The sequence below is a fragment of the Macrosteles quadrilineatus genome, unplaced genomic scaffold, assembly GCF_028750875.1.
Source record: "Macrosteles quadrilineatus isolate MER2022 unplaced genomic scaffold, UCM_ALF_1.0 Scaffold_3__2_contigs__length_128488019, whole genome shotgun sequence".
NCBI lineage: Eukaryota > Metazoa > Arthropoda > Insecta > Hemiptera > Cicadellidae > Macrosteles > Macrosteles quadrilineatus.
In genome coordinates, this window is record NW_026542596.1 from 1,549,339 (window position 1) to 1,570,773 (window position 21,435).

Genomic DNA, 21,435 nt, shown 5'->3' on the forward strand with positions numbered 1-21,435 from the left:
TGATGAAGGCAGGGTAAAATGACGGCTTTGGTGTTGAAAGTGGTGTCTGTTCATTGGACAAGCGACAAACATAACAAAAAAGGAACCAACTTCAACTGATGCACCTACATTTGTTGAATCTGGACTCGATGAAGTAATCTCCGATATCTTACGGCTTAGCTCATGTCTTGTCCTGGACTGTCCGAAAGGGCAAATTAGCAACAATGGAGTATGCAAGGGTACCCTAGTTCCTACTTCAACATATCAATACGTGTGGTCTTGCTTGTTTAATGGTAAGCGCCTCTAACTTTATTTGCGAGAGGTAACGGGTCCAACCCCTAACATATTCACTGAAATTGAAGAGTTTGGTTCGTCTTTCTTAGGTAATGTTTTTTTCAGCGCCTTTTAATGTGAAATAAGTTTGGGAGTAAAATAGATTGTGATCCCTTGAATAGTAGTGCAACTCACTAAGACCAGTTGAATGTTCCTTTAGTAAAAGAGTTGTATGCGAAACTATAAAAGCAGCGAATGAATAATGAAATAGCATTTTTATATGGAAATAATGGGAGTCCTCACATGAATCCAAAATGCATGTTATAATGGTGTACCTACGTAAATTGTAATTTTATTTAAGTTTTTAAAGTACAATAGACTTCATCTATGACAATAGTGAGTAATTGAAACAAACTAATTATTATATAGCTTGTTAGGGTCACATTTATGCAACATATCTATTTTATCTTTTCAGTATATTCGTAAGAGTATTATATTCTGTAACACCATTTATTGCAAATTTTTTTAAGAGGTTGGCGGCCTCTTTTAACCTTGCATTTGCCCGTCCACATAGACTAGCGCCCGTGGGTGGATCGTTTACAGCAAAGCAAGGAGTGAGCCGGTGCAGTACAAAGGTAAACTGTACTGATAAATTTTAGTGGCAGTGACCAGGATCCGAACCCACGACATCGCTGCCTTGGGCCCGAAATCCGCTACGCTACCGACTGAGCCACCGACTCACTAAACAACAAACAACCTACAAAGGTTTTAGGGCCTTCAAGTTATGTTTTATTACATATAAGACTGATTAACGTACATCTGTGTTTAATGTCCGCACTTATGTTCTCCCACTTCTGGTCTACTAATTCCCTTTTACCGTATTCTGTGACAGGTCGACCTCGTCAGAAAGTTGACCAAGGCTTGTCCGTTCTAATTATTGATTATCAAACTCTACTTTCGTCGCCAATCGGCAAGTAACATTCTCGCGGTTGCCATGAAGTATAAAGTTCTACTGTTAGTGCTCCTTTTACAAGTTTACGACACAGTGTCGCAATACTTTTACCCCGGTTACGGTTACCATTCAGGACATTTCGGTTACCACTCGGGTAGTTTCGGCCACGGCCACTTCCAGAGTCCGAAGGCATACCCTCCACTACCGAGGAAGTTCACGATCGCCGATGAATTGAAGTATGGCCCGAAATTCAATCAGAGGTTCTTAAATCAATTCAGGTTTCCCGGATATCCGGAATACTCCGAGTTTTTCCGTGACGAAAGTGTTTTGACCGAAAGTACTCAGAGACCACAGACTAGCACCGGAATTATTTCTGATAGTCAAGTGATGACGCAACTCTCGACTGGTGACGTCACAACTACGACCACGACACCCGCGTCTTCAGAGGCAACTACGGAGGACGAAGACAAGGTTGTGGCGGACGCCCCAGACCGGGACTGTCCTAGTGGTCAGATGAGAAGTGACGGAGAATGCAGAGACATTGCTTGACAGGTATCTTAGTCTTCATCTCATAGAACAGCAGAGTAGCTGTTTCTATGCATTGTTTCATTCTTCATTGTTTACTTTCTTTACATTTCTTCACATTTGAAGATTATTGCTGTGTTGTTGGAATGTTTTAAATAAAATAACGATATCGACTTAATTCCAAACGCGTTTAGTGAAACATACTTCTAGTACCACCGACTCCCAGAGATTTTGATGCTATCGGAATTGCTAAGCTTTCTTAATATGAAACCTGTTATAGCAAGAATTTGGTGGTAAGAGATTTGACTAATGTAAAAATTGATTCCACCAAGCAATCTTCAACGTAGTTTGTGGTTAACTTTAAGCCCGAATTTTGCTTGAACGTTGCTTTTAAAACATGGCCACTGGCATAACTTTACAAAAATGATTCTAATGCTAATGCCAAACTGATGCATAATGTTAAGTTTAAATAAATACAACTTCAAAACTTATTAGAGTAATTGAATCATAAAAATATTTCTAAGTATACAGGGTGACAAAAAAGTCTGGAAACGGCTTAATATCTTTTTAACTAAATCCGTTAGAAAATTCAAATCCTTCACATCAAATTATATGTATGAAAACTACTTTTTGCAAGCATTGCCATTTTTTGACCTCCACCAGGTGGGGACGACCCATGAGGAGTAGGTACTTATTCTGTAATGTAAGCATAGGTTGGTATCCACATCATTTTAAAGGGCTGGTCAAGTGGAGTTCATTACCTGAATCCGCGTCTCAAAAGGTTCATCCGTTACAAAATGGCAGCTGTCCAAAGTTCTAGTGGAATATACCTGCACAGGCCTTAGTACAGTATTGGTCGAAACTCGTAGTAACATAAGCCGGAAAAGCTGAAACCCGGTTAAATTTGTTTTAAATATTGAATAGTATTAGTCAATGAGCAAGTTGAGTTTAAATTACAATTTCAGCTTTCAAGCTAATGTTGAATACTAGTATTTACCAATACTAAGGCCTGTTCAGGTATATTCCACAGGAACTTTGGACAGCTGCCATATTGTAACGGATGAACCTTTTGAGACCTAGTTTTCGGTAATGAACTCCACTTGACCAGACCTTTAAAATGATGTGCATACTAACCTATGCTTGCATTTGAGATTAAGTACCTACTCCTCATGGGTCGTCCCCTGGTAGAGGACAAAAAATTGTAATGCTTGCAAAAAGTAGTTTTCATACATGTAAGTTAATGTGAAAGGTTTGAATTTTTAACGAATTTAGATAAAAAGATATTAAGCCGTTTCCAGACTTTTTCTTGTCACTTTGTACACGGGGAAATTGAACATGGCTTCACATGTTACATCGCACGTTATACAAATCTAAAATTCAAATTTCGACATCATGACGTTTTTACATGGTGAATAAAGCAATGGTTCTGGTTGTGTGTTGGTGGTTGTGGGACACCTCCATAGAAATAATCCTTAACATTTTGATATTCAAATCGTGATACAAATAAATATATTACAAATTGAAAACTGTATCAGCACACTATTGCTAACATGACATGGTGGAGATGTACTAAAAATATATTAACTACCGTGATTACTTAATATTGAGATTTAACCGAATTTTCTTATCGATAATTACAGTTATTACAGATTCTTGAGAGTAAGGGCCGCTTGCAGTGGTATTTGCAGTTAAAAGTCGAAAAGCCTCTAACAGAATAATCGCCCTGTATATTCTACCAAACGGATCTATATGGCGCTACAATCCTTTAGACATTTCACAACAACGCCGTGTGCAAATAAGTTTCATCTAAAGCTTAAAAAAGACTTATCAGTCGCCCTACTTTACATCTGAAAACAAAAGTGACCTCGGTCCAAGTAGGCCAGATTGCGAGACCCCAACTATCAGAGTGGTGTTAACTATTACAACAGAGAAATGCACGTTCGTCTCCAGTTGGTTTTGGTGGTGTCCCTCTTGTGTGGAAGTGACGGGCTCAAGCTTCTGCAGCGAGTTAAGGACATAATCCTGGGAACAACCACTACAACCACAACCGAGCTACCGGTCTACGACGAGGTGATCGAAGATGTCCTCAAATCGTCTCGAACTTCAACTTCGACGGTCAAGTTCGAGGAGTTTGATGGTGAAAGTGACGTTAGAGAGTGGATGAGAATGGATAACTCAGCAACGTCTTCGACGGCGTCTCCTGTAGAATCAGTGCCAGAGGACGGAGGGAGAGCGTTCATATCAGCACCGACCAAGGGGTGTGGTGCGGGCAGTGGAAAGGACAGAAGTGGGAAGTGCAGGAAGAAGTTCCGGTGACTTGCGAGACAAAACTTTTAAAAAAAGGGTGAGAATTTTTACTTGATTTTTTATATTGGACATAATATGCGTATTGATACCACAATAATATACCTGAACATTGAAATCGAGAAAAGTTATAGATTTTCTTTCTGTGTTGAATAGTAAAGCTGTTATTATAATGAAATATCAAAGATTAGTGCCGATTCCATATACCTCCCTCAAAACTGCTTGACTGGGCAATTATATATTACTTAGCTTATTGTGTGCCGACTGAATCGGTTTCAAGTACTCTGGAACCAGATGCCATTTGCCACTGATTTAAAAGTCCATTGTTACACACCCTAATGGTGTGAAATTACACTAACAAAAATGTTAAGTAGTATCATGTATGTTTTATCAATGGAAGTATATTACCCTATTACATTTTTGGATGAGATCACCACATAGGTATGAATTTTAACCAAGATCTGAGTGAAAGATGAGTGTAGAATGAAGTGAGATTAGTATTTCAACCATAACGTTTAGGCAGGTGATAACCCCGAATCGTAGCTAAAGTCATTTTACAACGCACACTTTTTTGAGTTTAGTGATGCAAACTACTTCATTTATGTATGGTTTTAATCGTGTTTAAAAAATGTATGTTGGATGAGTATTCTTTAAAGAAGTCTTAGAAAAGTATTAATTTTTACAATATTGATTCATGAATGTAAATTATTTACAATACACTGATAAAATAGGTTATTTTACAGTTTTTACGATTGTATGACAAGAGAAATATTTGTTTTAGTGGTTTGTTAATAAAACTCAAACAACAAAACATGTCCATTCAAAAACTAAGACCTAGTTCTAAAAGAACACAAAAGGCGAGTGTCCCCTTGGCCTAATTTTGATGATTAGATTTAGAATAAAATCGGAAATGCAATTAAAGAAATTTTTAAAGCAAAAATATTACAAAATTTAGCCAAAAATATAAGGGTAGTTTTCTAAAAGCCTGATGTAGTTTCAAGCCCATGTTTAAATTTGCATACAGAGGTTTTATACGTTACTGCATACAGTTTATATTGTCATCGCGTTAATTTAATATTATGAAGAATCGTATGCACCTCGTTTATTAGTGACAAACTATACACAAAATGTACAGTTTGAACGATACATGGATTTTGTAACCCACCCTTTCTTCTATGGCAGAGTTCTCTCCTAATATAAATATTTAAACCAACTATAAATAACAGAATATATGTATCAAATCTCTCCTTGGGTTGTGCATTATCGTTGGAACTTGATCTTTGACTTAACCTCTTTGAAAATAAATATTAACTGCGAATAAAACCAGTTATTTAGTCGCGGTTATGGCAGTCAATAACTGTCAATCCAGTTAATAATAGTTACGTTATTGGTTGTTACTTGTTACCACAGTTTTTGTTAAAATGAAGTGTTACAGTTTCGTGTTTGTTTGCAATGCAGTGTTGTGTCTACCTGGAAGTAACGGGGTCAATTTAGTGAGACGTGTAAGGAACATAGTTCCCCTAACAGAAGCTACGATTGCACCGATGTTCCCTTCTTACAAACAAGAAGAACGCGTCTGGAACAAAAACGGTCTAGAGGAGCCAGTTGTCAATGGGTTTCGTATTGAAGATTCACCACCAAGTACACCAAGTTATTTTGGTACTAACGAAAAACATATTCCTGAACCATCTTCATCCTCTGGAACAACGGGTGTTCCCGATTCTCAAAATCTAGCTGACGAAGGACAGGAATCAATATATGACGATTATGGAATAAGTCCAAAAATACCAAATATAGATTTCTTAGGCTATACAAGGCGAATGATATACGCTCCTTCCAAAACCTGTAAGCCTGGAGAAACTCGCGACAGAGTTCGTGGCATCTGCATAAAAATAGCAAGGTTTGTGAAATATATTTGTGAGTACATTGTTTTTATTATTAATTGTTTACATAGGCCTATTCAAAACTGACTTGCACATTTGCATGAGAGTGGTTTACTTGCAGAGAGTTTGAAATATTAGATAGTTTATCCAACACGTATGGTAAAATTAACTTGAATTACATTCAATACAAATACGTTTGCAATACGACTAAATCTTTTAGTTTTCCAGAAATTGAAGAAACATTGAAAGAATATTAAGCCTAATAATTATTGTTTCGAGATTTAAAAAAGTGAGTTTGATTTGAATTGTCATTAAAACCTAACCATAATCTCTATGTAGGCATATCTTATAGTTCAATATATCAAATGAATATAATTATCTTATATTCAATCAATTAAATCAACCAACCCCTTTATAATGTTATAGTAGATTGCATGCCAATTGTCTGAGTATGATAAATTAGCCAAACGACGAATATGACCTACGACAAAACTTTGGCATTTCAGCCGAATAATTTTCTAATGAAGAAATTAAGTTAATGTAAACCAATTTAATATGCTTTAGTTAGACTTGTTGCGAAACACATACCATATATTCTTATAACAATTGTACAATATACAATTCCGAGAATTCAAAATAACTCTTAGTGGTTAGCTTAGTTTTATGCTATTTTTGTAAATAACGCCGCGGTTTTATAAATGCATTGCCGTAAATGGGTGCTTTTATTCAAATAGGAGCGGTCTCAGAAGTTGCGGGTACCCGCGGAGGTTTGTAAACTCACCCGCTTGCACTTAGAAACCGCCGGCGGGTAGCGGTTCGTATATGCATTGTGTTATATGGAATCGTTTTCAACGCGGGAGCCCGCCGTTGCTCTCTCATTGCTACCAACCCAAGTCACCAGTGTCACTCACTACAAGTGGTCTAGTCATTCGGCTATGCGCATTGTCTACTACTATGTATAGTTGTTAGGTCGTGTACATAGCTGAACCTCTCATCGTTACATGTCATGTTACGGACATAAATACAGTGAATAAAATTTAGGTTGAACACCACTCTGGCACTATTAGTCCAGTAAATCTGTCAGAAAATATGGAGTTGCTGTGCAAAAGGTCGGGTAGTTCTGATTTTTGGATATGTTGTTAGTATTGGGCCCACAACATAAAATCCAAGTTATCCACCTCGAGATGCTGCCGCTCGCCACGGGGCGCGCCACTTGTTATCGAAATATAAAAAATATGGCAATTCCTGTTGTTTTTCACTAAATCTCGTGAACCGTTGATTTTACCGAATATTGTATATTATTACATTAAAGAAGAATAAATTTGTGACAGTTTAAGCCCAACAGCAAGTATGTAGCGTAAATAATGGTCAAAATACAGACCATCAAAATAAATAAATTTTCCAAAGACCGATAAAAATTGTGGTTTTTTCAATATTTCCACAATATAGCAAACACCGTATTGATTTAGAGAGTATGCCAGTTTATTTGCTATTAATAGAAAATAAATGAAAGTATGAATAAAAATACCCCCACCTCAGCAAACCTGCAGACTAAGCTAATTTCCATTTGCTTGATTTGATTTTCACAAACCTATTTAATAACGTTAGGTTTAACTGGTGCCTAGGTTTTGCTCTACAGGGAGGGTAATATAGTATATAAAATAATAATAGTATGATAAAAAACAAATAAATTTACCCAATTTTATAAAAATGTGTCTATAAACAAGGAAAAAAACAATAATTAAAAATCTTCGCTATTGGAATAACTTGAGGCTTTTTAATTTACATTTTTTTATTTTCTCCGTAACCAATAACTGTAAAAAAAAACATTTTAATGTACTAAATTATTTGTTTTTAAGCTCTACAAAATTCTTTAATGATACAATTGTAAAATTGTATGTTTTGAGGGTTAAAAATGAAAAAAAAAAAATATTCTTACCGGCAAAATACCTATAAAGCAACCGTTCCTATGGCCTTATCATGCCAATCATGCTTTGCGAACTCGTTTTAATAAATAAATGTACGTGTGCATGATTCAATGATTTATATAGGCCATTAAGCAAAAGCAATAGGCTAAGTCACTTACAATACAAAGTAAATGATAAATAGTCCATCTCTTGATTCACAAATAAAAGTAATGTTTGTACCAAATTCGACTAAATCGGATGATTTTTGGGAATCATCGTGCTAACGGACGATAATAACTTTTTTTGATACAGTTTAGTAAAATCTTTAGTTTTTTTTTATACAGGGTCTCCAAAAAACTTACCTAGTTTGAAAATTTATTTAATTAATTTACTAGATACAAACTACTGTTCAACGACTGATACCATAGAGAAGGCTATGCTGATACATTAAATGAAAGGTAATCAAATAAAAGTTATTTTAACACTATCACACCTCAATATGCGAACCATTTGTAGCCCTGCAGACATGCAAGCTATTTTTACTCATTTTTATCATTAATATTTTATTATTTGTATTATAATTTATTACCAAAACTATGTTCAAGGTCAATTAGGTGTACGCAACTCGTTGTCAACGTATGAAACTAAAACTTTGAAGTAAACTCTAAACAGCACGAAATGATTATTACTCATCCATTTGAACAATAGTATCGTGAGGTATGTTTAAAACTATGGAGTCTTTTTCGGACACCCGGTATATATATATTTATATATGTTATAACAATTTGAACCAACAGTATTTTTGGCCTCTTGGAATACCAAAATGAAAAAGTAAATCGGTCCCGGGTCTAGGTCTTACCATGAGACCTACTGTAATAGCGTATTCCCTATAAGGGAAATTTGCTAATAATCAGCATATCATTTATATTAAATGGTGTGTGTTGAGGAAACCACTATTGAATCTTTTCATCAATTTCGTTGTCTCTAGCAATGCGAGAATGGCGCACGTCAACATGTTGCTCACTGTTAATGTTCAACTGACGTCATTTTTTATAATATTTATCAACTTCCTACGGATTTGATGAGGACGGATCATCCCAAGCGCCCATCAAGTTACAACATTTTGTCTGTTATCCCTCGTCCCCGAGTCAATCCACCAGAGCTTTTCATTGTCTTTATGAGGGCCTGTTCGATGGCCTATCTCCGACAGCCAACTGCTTACCGAACGTTTATAAACTGAAAGAGATACCTGTAGATCTCTAATCTCTGATGGTATATTCCTATACAAAAAATTCGCAATATAAAAAGCATTGGTAAGGTTTGCAGACTTGAAAACTCGGGGTACCTGCATACCTACATTTACAGCTTTTGTGGTGGGATAGTTATGTGTGATTGGCGTCACTATCAAATCTTGATTGGAGTAGGTATATACAAGTAAAGTTTTGATAAAAAGTTGACGCACCGAAAGTAATTGAGTGTTTTTGGATAATAAATTTGTAGGGAAACGCCTGTTGAATTAAAAAAGCTATTTTAATAATTAGTTTTTGTATGACAAACAGTGGCTTTAAAATATTGCTACTAGCTCCTCCCCATACTATAATTCCATATTGAAGTACCGATTGGACAAATGCATAGTATAACATTTTTATTTCATTAATGTTAAGAATTTTGCGTAAGTTTCTAAAAACATAAATTAATTTCCTAAGGTTTGTCTTATACTTCAATGATCATGCTTCGCGAACTCGTTTTTATTGAGGTGTGATAGAGTTAAAATAACTTTTATTTTATTACCTTTCATTTAATGTATCAGCATAGCCTTCTCTATGGTATCAGTCGTTGAACAGTAGTTTGTATCTAGTAAATTAATTAAATAAATTTTCAAACTAGGTAAGTTTTTTGGAGACCCTGTATAAAAAAAAACTAAAGATTTTACTAAACTGTATCAAAAAAAGTTATTATCGTCCGTTAGCACGATGATTCCCAAAAATCATCCGATTTAGTCGAATTTGGTACAAACATTACTTTTATTTGTGAATCAAGAGATGGACTATTTATCATTTACTTTGTATTGTAAGTGACTTAGCCTATTGCTTTTGCTTAATGGCCTATATAAATCATTGAATCATGCACACGTACATTTATTTATTAAAACGAGTTCGCAAAGCATGATTGGCATGATAAGGCCATAGGAACGATTGCTTTATAGGTATTTTGCCGGTAAGAATATTTTTTTTTTTCATTTTTAACCCTCAAAACATACAATTTTACAATTGTATCATTAAAGAATGTTGTAGAGCTTAAAAACAAATAATTAAGTACATTAAAATGTTTTTTTTTTACAGTTATTGGTTACGGAGGAAATAAAAAAATGTAAATTAAAAAGCCTCAAGTTATTCCAATAGCGAAGATTTTTAATTATTGTTTTTTTCCTTATTTATAGACACATTTTTATAAAATTGGGTAAATTTATTCGTTTTTTATCATACTATTATTATTTTATATACTATATTACCCTCCCTGTAGCAGCAAACATAGGCACCAGTTAAACCTAATGTTATTTAAATAGGTTTGTGAAAATCAAATCAAGCAAATGGAATTAGCTTAGTCTGCAGGTTTGCTGAGGTGGGGGTATTTTTATTCATACTTTCATTTATTTTCTATTAATAGCAAATAAACTGGCATACTCTCTAAATCAATACGGTGTTTGCTTCAAACAACTATATTGTGGAAATATTGAAAAAACCACAATTTTTATCGGTCTTTGGAAAATTTATTTATTTTGATGGTCTGTATTTTGACCATTATTTACGCTACATACTTGCTGTTGGGCTTAAACTGTCACAAATTTATTCTTCTTTAATGTAATAATATACAATTTTCGGTAAAATCAACGGTTCGCGAGATTGAGTGAAAAACAATAGGAATTGCCATATTTTTTTTATTTCGATAACAAGTGGCGCGCCCCGCGGCGAGCGGCAGCATCTCGAGGTGGATAACTTGGATTTTATGTTGTGGGCCCAATACTAACAACATATCCAAAAATCAGAACTACCCGACCTTTTGCATACCAAAATGTCTAATTTTACTGGACTATATTTGAAACTTTTACAAAGGATTTCAGGCTAGATTTTAGGCTTAAATAGCAGCCGTTGAAGTGAATCGATGACAGTTCTCAGCTGTAAACCAAATACCTGTGCGGTTAGATTGAAGGAGAATACATAAAAAAATAAAAAAAAAAAAAAAAAAAAAACAGAGTTGGCAGCACTGTTACACTAACCACGTGACAGCGGTCGATCGCAGGTGACACATTGATGCAGCGGTTGCCCGCGGCGGGTACCCGCTGTGAATAAAAGGGGCCTTAAAATGGTGTAACGTTTTAACAAACAACACGGGGACTATATTTGCATAGTTTTTAGTGTCCATAAAATCTGTGATTCAATTTTGTTCCGCAATTTAGGCACTAGTTGTTACAACCGTGCATCGCTATGAAGGGACGCGGAAGAGAATAAACAACCCAGTTATAGTTTGTGGTTTGATATAGACATGCTGCATACAATTATTACACATCCATAATTTCTTTTAAATTCATATTTTAATTTTACCGCTTGGTTTGGTTTTTTTTTATATTTAGATAAGGGGTGAAATGGTGTAACCAGCCGAATATGTGTTTTAAAATACTGTGGCCAATACCTTGTTTACAATAACGTGACTATTATAGTCACTATATTCCCACGATTACCTGATTTATTTTGAAAATATACGCTTAAATGTGTACTTATTTTTAAACTCCAGCATACATTTGAACGTTATTCGCCTATTGGGTCTGATGATGATTAGAGTGTCCAATCGAAATCGATCATCACTTACCACCTTGTTTGTATATTTACAGTCTTGTGAGTAAAGTATAAGCGTAAATATATATTTAAGTGTTATAAGAAGTCTCTTTTATTTACTTTCCATACATATAAAGTCACATAAATATAGATGTTATGCACAAATTCTTTGCCTTCTTGGCCTCTTTACCTGCAGCACTAACAAGTGCCAAATGCAACGATAAGCGAATTTCCACGAAACTTATACTACCTTCCTTCCATACCTTCCTTCCATAACTCAACATTACCTCCGGGTAAACACCAACAAAAACATGTTTAAACACCTGATTCATACTAATAAAGTTCTGTATCAGGAAATTCAAAGGGATAATTTTTATTTGTCCTGTTTTGTCCACGTCACACTTCAGCTGTTGAGCTGGTCATGACACCGTTGCCATACTGTCCTTTGATTGCACTGTTTAGGGTGTGTTTTAGTACAATTGTATAACACAAATTTACAGGTATATGAGAAAACTACTCAATTGTCGTCTTTGTTTCTGCAAACACCATTGTAATCTGTGAGCAACTGCTCCAGATGTCACCGTTACTTTGGAAAATACTTGAGCCTATAATGTCACTGAAGTACTGAAAGTGAATTCTAACCAAGTATTCTCTGTTTCAGGAAATGAAGACGATGAGACATGTCAACATGACCAGCTTCTGACAACTCTCCAGGCCTGCACAGCTTGCCAAACTGTCATTTAATATTACATATAGCTCCATTCACCTTTCAACAAAATATGACAACAGTTAATTATAATTATTAAACATAAATATAAAACTACGTACATTGAATGTCTATTGATTTCACCTAGAACATTCTACTAACAATTTGTTCTTGATTCTCAATATGTGACATCAAGTACTGCTATGGATAGTGTTATAAAACAAATCATTTATAAGATAAAATATTATGTATTTTCTTACAATAAGTAACAGTAAATTATTAAAACTACTTTGTCAGTCTTAAACCATACAAATGGTAAAATAAATCGTGTTAGTGTATATTAGAATATAATATTAAAGGAGTAACATTGGAAGTTTATAAAATTGATTACTTTTAAAGCACAAGTAACTGTAAACCAATAATGCATTAAAATGGGAATCTGAAGTCAACTGTTTGTATTGGCAATTGATGAGTCCTGTGAGTGCATTGCACAAAAAATACTTGTAAAGCGACGGACTATTATTCTAAGACCATCCTTCATATGACACATAGCACTACACATTGTTTGTAAAAATGTCGTGTCCTGTAAGGTACACGTGTGTGTCATTTATATTGATCTATGTCGGTATAAATATGTGTGTGGCTAAAGGATCTTTTCGTCTCTCATGACTAAAGTTTACGTAATAATCGTCTTCGGAGTGGTCACTGGTTACTTCTGTAGACAATCTTGTAGTGGCGGCTCCGCAGTGTACATAGACCATAGGCTTAAGCCTTTCTGTAAACCACTTGATCTCGGTGAGTACTGTGAGGACTTTCATGCTGAGTTTTCAGGTGTGTTGTTTCAAGGCCTTTCCCTAATTGTGTTGGCCATGTACAGATCACCAAATGGTGATGTGGGTAGGTTTTTTGAACTACTTGATAAGTGTCTAACCTATATATTGACTTTAGGCATGTTTGTTTTGATTGGTACTGACCACAACATAGACCTGCTCAGTTCTAAGAATAAATCACCCGAGTTCCTGAATATTTTGAGAACTTTTAACTGCTACAGTTCAGTGATTTTGCCTACCAGAGGTAAAGCATCTTTAGACTCTTTTATTACTAACCTCAATAAGTGGGACTATGAGGTTGTGGTCAGTGATGATCAGATTGCTGATCACAAGCATATTTTTCTTACTGCTTTTCTGAATAGACAGTCTAACCATGAATTAGATATAGGCCTAGTTCCTAAAAGTGTTTCCTACCGAGAAATCAATGAGTATGCAATTGAACTTTTTTCTCTTTATCTTACTACGCATGTTGGGTCTTGGTTTGATGTAGTAAAGACTCTAACAGCAAATGATGCTTTTTCTCTTTTTTTTGAGAAATTTCAAGAAGCTTTTGAAATATACTTCCCAAAAAAGGTCAAGAACATAAAACCTAAGAAACCTCATAATAAACCATTGAGTAACTCCCCCAAAGTAAAGAACTGGTTTACTCCGGAGCTTGCTAGGCTAAGAGGTTTCATTGTCCTTGTTAGCGACCTCGCTGCTACCGAACTTCATCTATTACCTTTGTTGCGTAATCTGAGGAGAGACTACCGCAAAAAACTAAAGGAAGCTAAGATAAATGCGAGTGCTCTGTTTATCTCTGAAGCATCTAACCCTTGCAAAGCTGCCTGGAGCCTGATCAACAGGAACAGGTCAAGACGTCCATCTGCTGATTCCAGCTTTGCTACAGCAGATGATTTCAATCAATACTTTGTAGACTCGGTGGATTCCATTCTGGAAAATGTACCTAGATCCAACCTTAACCTGTGTGACATTGCAAATGATATTCCAGCTGTAGCTACTCACTTTGAGTGGAATCATGTAAATTCACTTGATATTGTTAATACTGTTCATAGTTTTAAAGCATCTGACAGTAAAGATATATACGACTTGACCCCCAATTTGTTAAAACGGGTTATACATGTAATTGCCCCAATTTTGACGTATCTATTAAATGCATGTTTTTTGGAGGGAGTTTTTCCTCAGGTACTTAAAATGTCAAGGACCGTGCCCATTTACAAAAAAGGACTTTTGAATGAGGTAGCTAGTTATAGGCCAATATCCTTGATTCCTGTACTAGCCAAAGTTTTTGAATCTATTATGTTCAGTCAGCTCTATAATTATTTTGAGCAGCAACACCTTCTAGTACCGGCCCAATTTGGTTTTCGCAGAGCGAAATCAACCTCAATGGCTGTCGAAGAGTTTGTTCAAGTAATTATCAATGCTTTTGAAACCAAGCAATCTGCTTCGGCAATTCTATGTGATTTATCCCGTGCATTCGATTGCGTTCAGCACAAAATCTTGCTCGAGAAACTAGAGAAGTATGGACTAGAGGGTGGTGCACTCAGATTGATTGAATCATATCTTGACAATCGTCATCAGGTTGTTAGCTGGGACGGTAGAATGTCTACCCCTGTTCATGTAAAACACGGAGTTCCCCAGGGCTCCATACTGGGGCCACTTCTTTTCATTGTATCAATTAATGACTTGTACCACAGAGTTGGGGATGGTGTCCTGCTCTTTGCAGATGACACAACACTTGTATCTAGTAACACCAGTTGGCAGGCAGCTGTAACTTCAACAAGAGAATTGTTTAGTGATGCTTCACAATGGTTTATTGATAATAAGCTCTCACTCAATAATTCTAAGACCCAGGAAATAGTTTTTAGTCTTTGCAACAGTTCTGAAATCAGTGAACCAGTAAAGTTGTTAGGGTTCACAATTGACCCCAAATTGTCTTGGGACGCTCATGTTGATCAACTATGTAGTAAGCTTAGTAGAGTTATATGTTTGTTAAGGAGGCTTGCTACTGAGCTTCCAAACAGCTTTGTACGACAGGCTTTCTTTGCCTTCTTTCAAAGCCATGTCACTTACGGAATCATCTTATGGGGACATTGTCCAAGTGTGAGTAAAATTTTATTGCTGCAGAAGGAAGCAATTAGAGTCATTTCAGGTGCTGGTTGGCTTGATCATGGCAGGCCTCTTTTCATAGAGAAAGGGGTCCTAACTGTATATAGTCTATACATATTTCATTGTGTTGTTGCTATAAAGGAAAGAAATGGTTTATTTACATCCGTTGGTGAGGTTCATGAGCATAATACAAGGTCAAATAGAAATTTGTTCTATCCCAGAACTAGGCTCGAAAAAACTTTGAAATCTTTTCCTGTTTCAGGTATACGTTTTTTTAACAAGCTGCCTGTCACCGTCAGAAACCTTCCCCTTCCAAGATTCACTCAGGTCATGAAGTCTTGGCTCATTCTGCATCCTTTTTACCACACTAATGAATTTTACAACACCAACCTCAACACCTCTTCTGCCCTATTAAACCCCTAACTGCTGTACCTTCCATCCGGACCAGATCAGGTTTCATATTTATATTTTTCATATTTATATTTTTCCAAATCAGGTGTCTTATTTATATTGTTTGTCATTCTTATGTAAGTTTGTTGCACTTGCATGTGATTTGTGATTTGCACTGTTCTAGATATAAGCATGACGAAGCCTATTGTATTTTGTAAATATTTAATGGTAAATAAATCTTTGAATCTTTGAATCTTTGGTTTTGCTAAAAAAGGTCCTATTGTCACAAAAAGGACTCTGGGGACAGTAAATTATTGTATTATGAAGAAAGACTAAAATACCTTTGACAGTTTCTGAACCATCAGTATGCAGTTTTACATTTGAATACCAGAAAAAAGTGTACAATTTATTATCAACATTCGGTAAAACAAAATTACAAACCTTAAGCAAGTAGAAACCAAAATATGTAGTATACATGTGTGTGGCAACACTGAATTATTTTAAGACCTGTCTATCTTCCCTTCCAACATAGCAAGTGTGTGTTCTGCAACAGCTCAGCAAAAAATATGGCAAACTGATGGGGCTTAAAATGAAAAACAAACTATGTAGATGTATTAGACAATTATTGCAAGTTAAGAAATTAATAATTTAAGAGGTTCAAGAAGTTAAACACAACGTGATTACATAAATAAAAAATAAAAAATTGAAGATTTTCACTTTAGTATAATTCATAAAATTAAGAACAGGCAACTAACTTTTTAGAACATTTTAGTTGGCCAACGTCTATATATAAATTCATAGTACTATAAACATGGGATTATAGTGTTGAGTTCACATTTGAACATTCATTTTGTGTATCATCAATAACTTCTTCCATGTAAAAACTTTTGAACATTACCAGGTCTTGCAAATAATAAGGTCAGTTCTAGAGTCGGTATCGGTTGTCTAGTTCAAAGCATTCCACATCGCAGGAAATGTTCAATGATGATTTTGAAGATGTTACGAATGATACTGGAGAGTGTGGATTGTGACTTATTTGTTTTTGAAGGCGTCGTCAGCAACTCTTGTAGAACATGTTCTCCTTCGTATAGGTGAGTAATGCAGCCTCCAGAGAGGGCAGTCGTAAATGTTAGAAGTGGTTAAGTGTACAAGGGACTCAGGTAATGTAAAAGGGGAGACTGGGGTAATGAGAGTCGCCTAAGGGTGGATCACCATAAAAACAAAGATTTCAGTTAAACGACTTTTATTCTCATAGATATATGCACAAAATATTGTTTTGTACCATGTAAATCTGTGTTAACCTTGATCAATTAATTTAGGAGTCAAACAACAAAACTAAATATTGACCACCAGTCCCCCAGTCTGGGGTAAAGAAAGTCAGTATTTGTTAAAATTGGTTTGGACTAATAGGAAACATGGAAATTAATTTATGCAAACTTGTTTTGTCAATGATTTATCAATACCAACTAATGGCTGTATTTAATCACCAATTGATGCACCCTGGCAAGGGAGAAATGCTTTCGATGGGCAGAGTAATATAAGAGTTTTTGGTAGACCAGGCATTTTTTGTATTCTTTCATCTTGCAAAAATACATTCTTAGACTGCCGATGTATGTTCTAGGCATTTGAAACGTTAAATAAAGGAAAACAAGTGTTGGGTGATGGTTGGCATGTAACTCAGTGAGCATGTAATTTGCCAGTGAGCATGCATCTGGGGGTACTCTCATTAATAATAATTGAATACAAATTACACGACTAAGTAATAAAAGTTATGAAAATACAAATTAAAGTAATTTTAAATATAATGAATTTACAACATTAAGAATCACATTTCAGATTTGCAATGTATAAAAACTTGAGTTACAGTAGTGACAAATGACTTAAAAAACAAAAACGTATTGCATTATTTTAATTTTACATGTGAAAGACAAATTTACGTATGGTTTCCTGACGGACTGGGATAATGTAAATACTTGGTTGAAATATTCACTTTGTATGAGCAACATGTCTCCTCAAGGTATTGAGAAAATAAATGCCGAGATAAAGACATAATTTACACACACATAAATTAATATAGAAAAAACTCATACATAAGCTTTCTTCAAATTGGTGGAATCCCCCTCGCTTATAATGACGTATAAACTTATAACTTCTCAGAGAAAACAGATTCGTAGATTATCTTACTTATTTTTCTGGCCATTGTCGTTGGAACTTGATCTTTGGCTTGGCCTTGATAAATATCTAGTGAATCCGAGTACAACAAACCATTTGGTCTCGATCATGACAGTTAACCGGAGTGAAAACTATTGACCGCATATTAATACAATTCCTATATTGATGTTAGTTTATTTAAAAATGAAATTGTTCAGTGTTGTTTGTTTTTGTATAGTAGTGTTGTGTGTTTCCGGGAGTGATGGGTTTAAATTGCTTAAGAAGTTAAAGGAAGTGCTTCACCCAACAGAACCTACGACGACAGTTGTGCCGATTCTTCCCTCTTATGAAAACCACCACGAACTTGAGGAACATGCGGTATCGAATATCAAGAGTGACCACTCTGACGAGGACACATCTTCAAGTGAGTCAGTTGAAGAGCAAGGAGTCGGTTCTCACAAGAAATATAAAAATCATGATCATTACAATGGTTTTCATAGTAAAGGACCGCAAACAACTACGTACAGGTATGAAGAAAGCAATTACAACTATGGTCAGTCTTCTTTCACTAATAGTGGTGATAATATTAAATCGACCACTCCAAGGAACTATAACTTAGATCAAAATGAACGTGAAAAAGAATCTACGGGTCAGTCTTCTTTCACTAATAGTGGTGATAATATTAAGTCGACCACTCCAAGGAACTATAACTTCGATCAAAATGAACGTGAAAAAGAATCTACGGGTCAGTCTTCTTTCACTAATAGTGGTGATAATATTAAATCGACCACTCCAAGGAATTATAACTTCGATCAAAATGAACGTGAAAAAGAATCTACGGGTCAGTCTTCTTTCACTAATAGTGGTGATAATATTAAATCGACCACTCCAAGGAACTATAACTTAGATCAAAATGAACGTGAAAAAGAATCAACGGGTGATAACCAGAAAAACAACCAACCATTCGAAGGTGTCACACTTAATGAGTTTCTCTCAGTTACTTCAACGACTACTAGATCTCAATATCAAAATAATGATGAACAGTCGGTGTATAGTGGTGACGAATCAACATCGACTACAACAAGCTCCTACGGCGCCAACGAGAACTACAATCCTCAACAATCCTCATCATCTGGAACATACGCGAATCAACAATCATCGAGCTCCACGGGTCCCTTGGGTTCGGCGAACCCTGAGGGTCAGTCATCACCATTTAACGACGATGAAAAACTTTCGCAAAATGCCCCAGAACAAGCTTACCCTGATGCTTTCAACAGTGGATTTTCAACAACCACCTCAAAATACTATATTGAACCTGGAGCAGGACAATCGCCAGCAACCATTAGTGGAGGGAACCAGCATACATCTTCAAAACATGGCACTAAACAAAATGCCCCAGAACAATCTTACCCTGATGCTTTCAACAGTGGATTTTCAACAACCACCTCAAAATACTATATTGAACCTGGAGCAGGACAATCCCCAGCAACCATTATTGGAGGGAACCAGCAAACATCTTCAAAACATGGCACTAAACAAAATGCCCCAGAACAATCTTACCCTGATGCTTTCAACAGTGGATTTTCAACAACCACCTCAAAATACTATATTGAACCTGGAGCAGGACAATCCCCAGCAACCATTATTGGAGGGAACCAGCAAACATCTTCAAAACATGGCGCTAAACAATCTGGAAATACTGACGGTGGAATAATTATTTTTCCTGATAACCCTATTTTGAACCCTAGTCCTGAACCTGAGAGGATATTTGGAGAACATGATCCTAATTTCAAGACAGCGAAGGAGAAATTCAAGTCAATCCCTGCTCCAGTAGCTGTTGACGATGGAAGAAACATAATTAAGGCCCGTGGAAAAGAGTGCGGTCCTGGTGAGACGTTTAACGCAAGGAAAAACAAATGCGGGAAACTAGAAAGGTCAGTAAAGCTATATTTGTACGATATTATAGTCAGGTGGAGGACGTTTGTAGTTATCGATCCTCATAGAGCCTAAAATCCCGAAAGAAACTTATTTAGCGATCAATCGGAATGTGAAATACTAGAATGGTTTGTAGAACGCATGTTTAAGTCATTACTTTTGTTCTCAAGGTGAAATTCAAGGTACACACCTGTTTAGGTGTTTCTAAATGAACGTATTAAATTAAAAATTGTATAAAGTAATAGTTGAGGATGCACTACTGATATATATGAATAAGTAGAGTTTTATCAGTCTTAGCACAACGCCATTGTTACAATCCTCAGCTCTACCCTAACTCTACGCGGCGAAACCCCGGCTCTTATCACTAAAGTATTGTACCGTATTGCACAGTTCTTAAAAAGATAAAAGATCTTAAAAATAAATCTATCAAGAATTATGTGTAATATTTGAGAGGTAATCTGAAGAATTTTCATATAGTTTTATATCTCCATTTAATTTAAACACAGTTATCACTCCGCCAGAGTCTGAAACTGTAGTTCTTTCACTAAAGTCACAAGGAATAACTTCACAAGTTTACGTTTTTTTAACTGAACCATCAATTCAATAGGTAACGTTATTTAGCTATGGCTGTGGCTTGGGCCTAGGCACCCATCCTAAAACTGAAGTGGTACTATTAAATCAGAATATATACAGTAGTTTTTATGATTAGCTATTTATAACAATCTTCTATTGGTTTCAGAAAGTGAAAACGGAGAGACAAGCAAAATTTCCTGCCAACGTCAGGCTGGCATATTTTGTTAATCCATCATTTGATATTACGACTCGATCGGTTCTTCCTAACTTTTATTTGTTAGTTTTACAAATTATTGATAACGATAAAATGGTAAAAACAACCTTATTTTTTGTAATTCATTTTCCTAATAACTCCGCTCTGCTGTGAATTATTTCTTTCTTAGTTATAATGAAATGGGAAACAATAATTAGGAACAAGCTCTTCTGACAATTTATTATTCAATTCAGCAAATTATTCTTTAATACTTTACTTTGAAATGGCGACCATACAATTGTAGGTATTTAAGCCAAGTATGAATGGGGATGAGTGTAGGATGAGTGGTGACTAAGGCCGACTAGACAACAGCTGTTGTGAGTCGGTGGCTCAGTTGGTAGCGTCACAGACTTCGGGCCCAAGGCAGCGATGTCGTGGGTTCGGGTCCTGGTCACTACCATGTGGACGGGCAAATGCAAGGTTAAAAGAGGCCGCCAACCTCATAAAAAAAATTAATAGCCTATGGCAACTAGGGGACCTAGCGTTGACAGTTAATAGCGAAATCCGATTTGCCTTGTAATTAACGAATTAGTCTCATTATATTAATTTTTGAAATTTCGTAGGTTATCTAAATAATAAGATAGAAGGATAAATTGTGATTTAAAAGTATGAATATGTGCTTTGAACTGCATAAGCTATGCTGTACAATGGTTTTTATAGTGGGAAGACTTGATAAGATTGGAATTTCTTTCAAGGGGTCCTAAAGAACATAGTATCGATAACAAACTAAGTCATTCACCGAAAATATCAGTCCTTATACATATACGTAGATAAGATAAGAGCTATAAGTGGTGTAGGAGTTTCCCGAAAGTTTGTTTTGCAAACTGATCTC

General features: G+C 35.7%; 2 protein-coding genes across 5 annotated transcripts in view; both read left to right on the forward strand.

The window, feature by feature from the left end:
- LOC128988743 (uncharacterized protein DDB_G0287317-like) overlaps positions 1–12,490 on the forward strand; it is a 37,599-nt gene extending 25,109 nt beyond the window's left edge. For 2 of the 4 annotated variants that reach the window (XM_054410344.1, XM_054410342.1), the window contains exon 2: positions 12,318–12,490. In XM_054410344.1, coding sequence (XP_054266319.1) covers positions 12,318–12,324 — 7 coding nt within the window. In that variant the 3' untranslated portion in view covers positions 12,325–12,490. Of the gene's footprint in view, positions 1–1,232; positions 1,757–5,373; positions 5,934–12,317 lie in introns of those variants that run through there. The other 2 variants (XM_054410343.1, XM_054410345.1) reach the window with 2 other exon arrangements.
- A 5,517-nt stretch (positions 12,491–18,007) lies between these two features.
- LOC128988737 (mucin-21-like) lies at positions 18,008–20,675 on the forward strand. Its single transcript, XM_054410335.1, has 2 exons — positions 18,008–19,776; positions 20,517–20,675. Exons 1-2 carry the CDS (start codon positions 18,029–18,031, stop codon positions 20,521–20,523), a joined length of 1,755 nt encoding a protein of 584 aa, XP_054266310.1. The 5' UTR covers positions 18,008–18,028; the 3' UTR covers positions 20,524–20,675.
- The last annotated feature ends 760 nt before the right edge of the window (positions 20,676–21,435 follow it).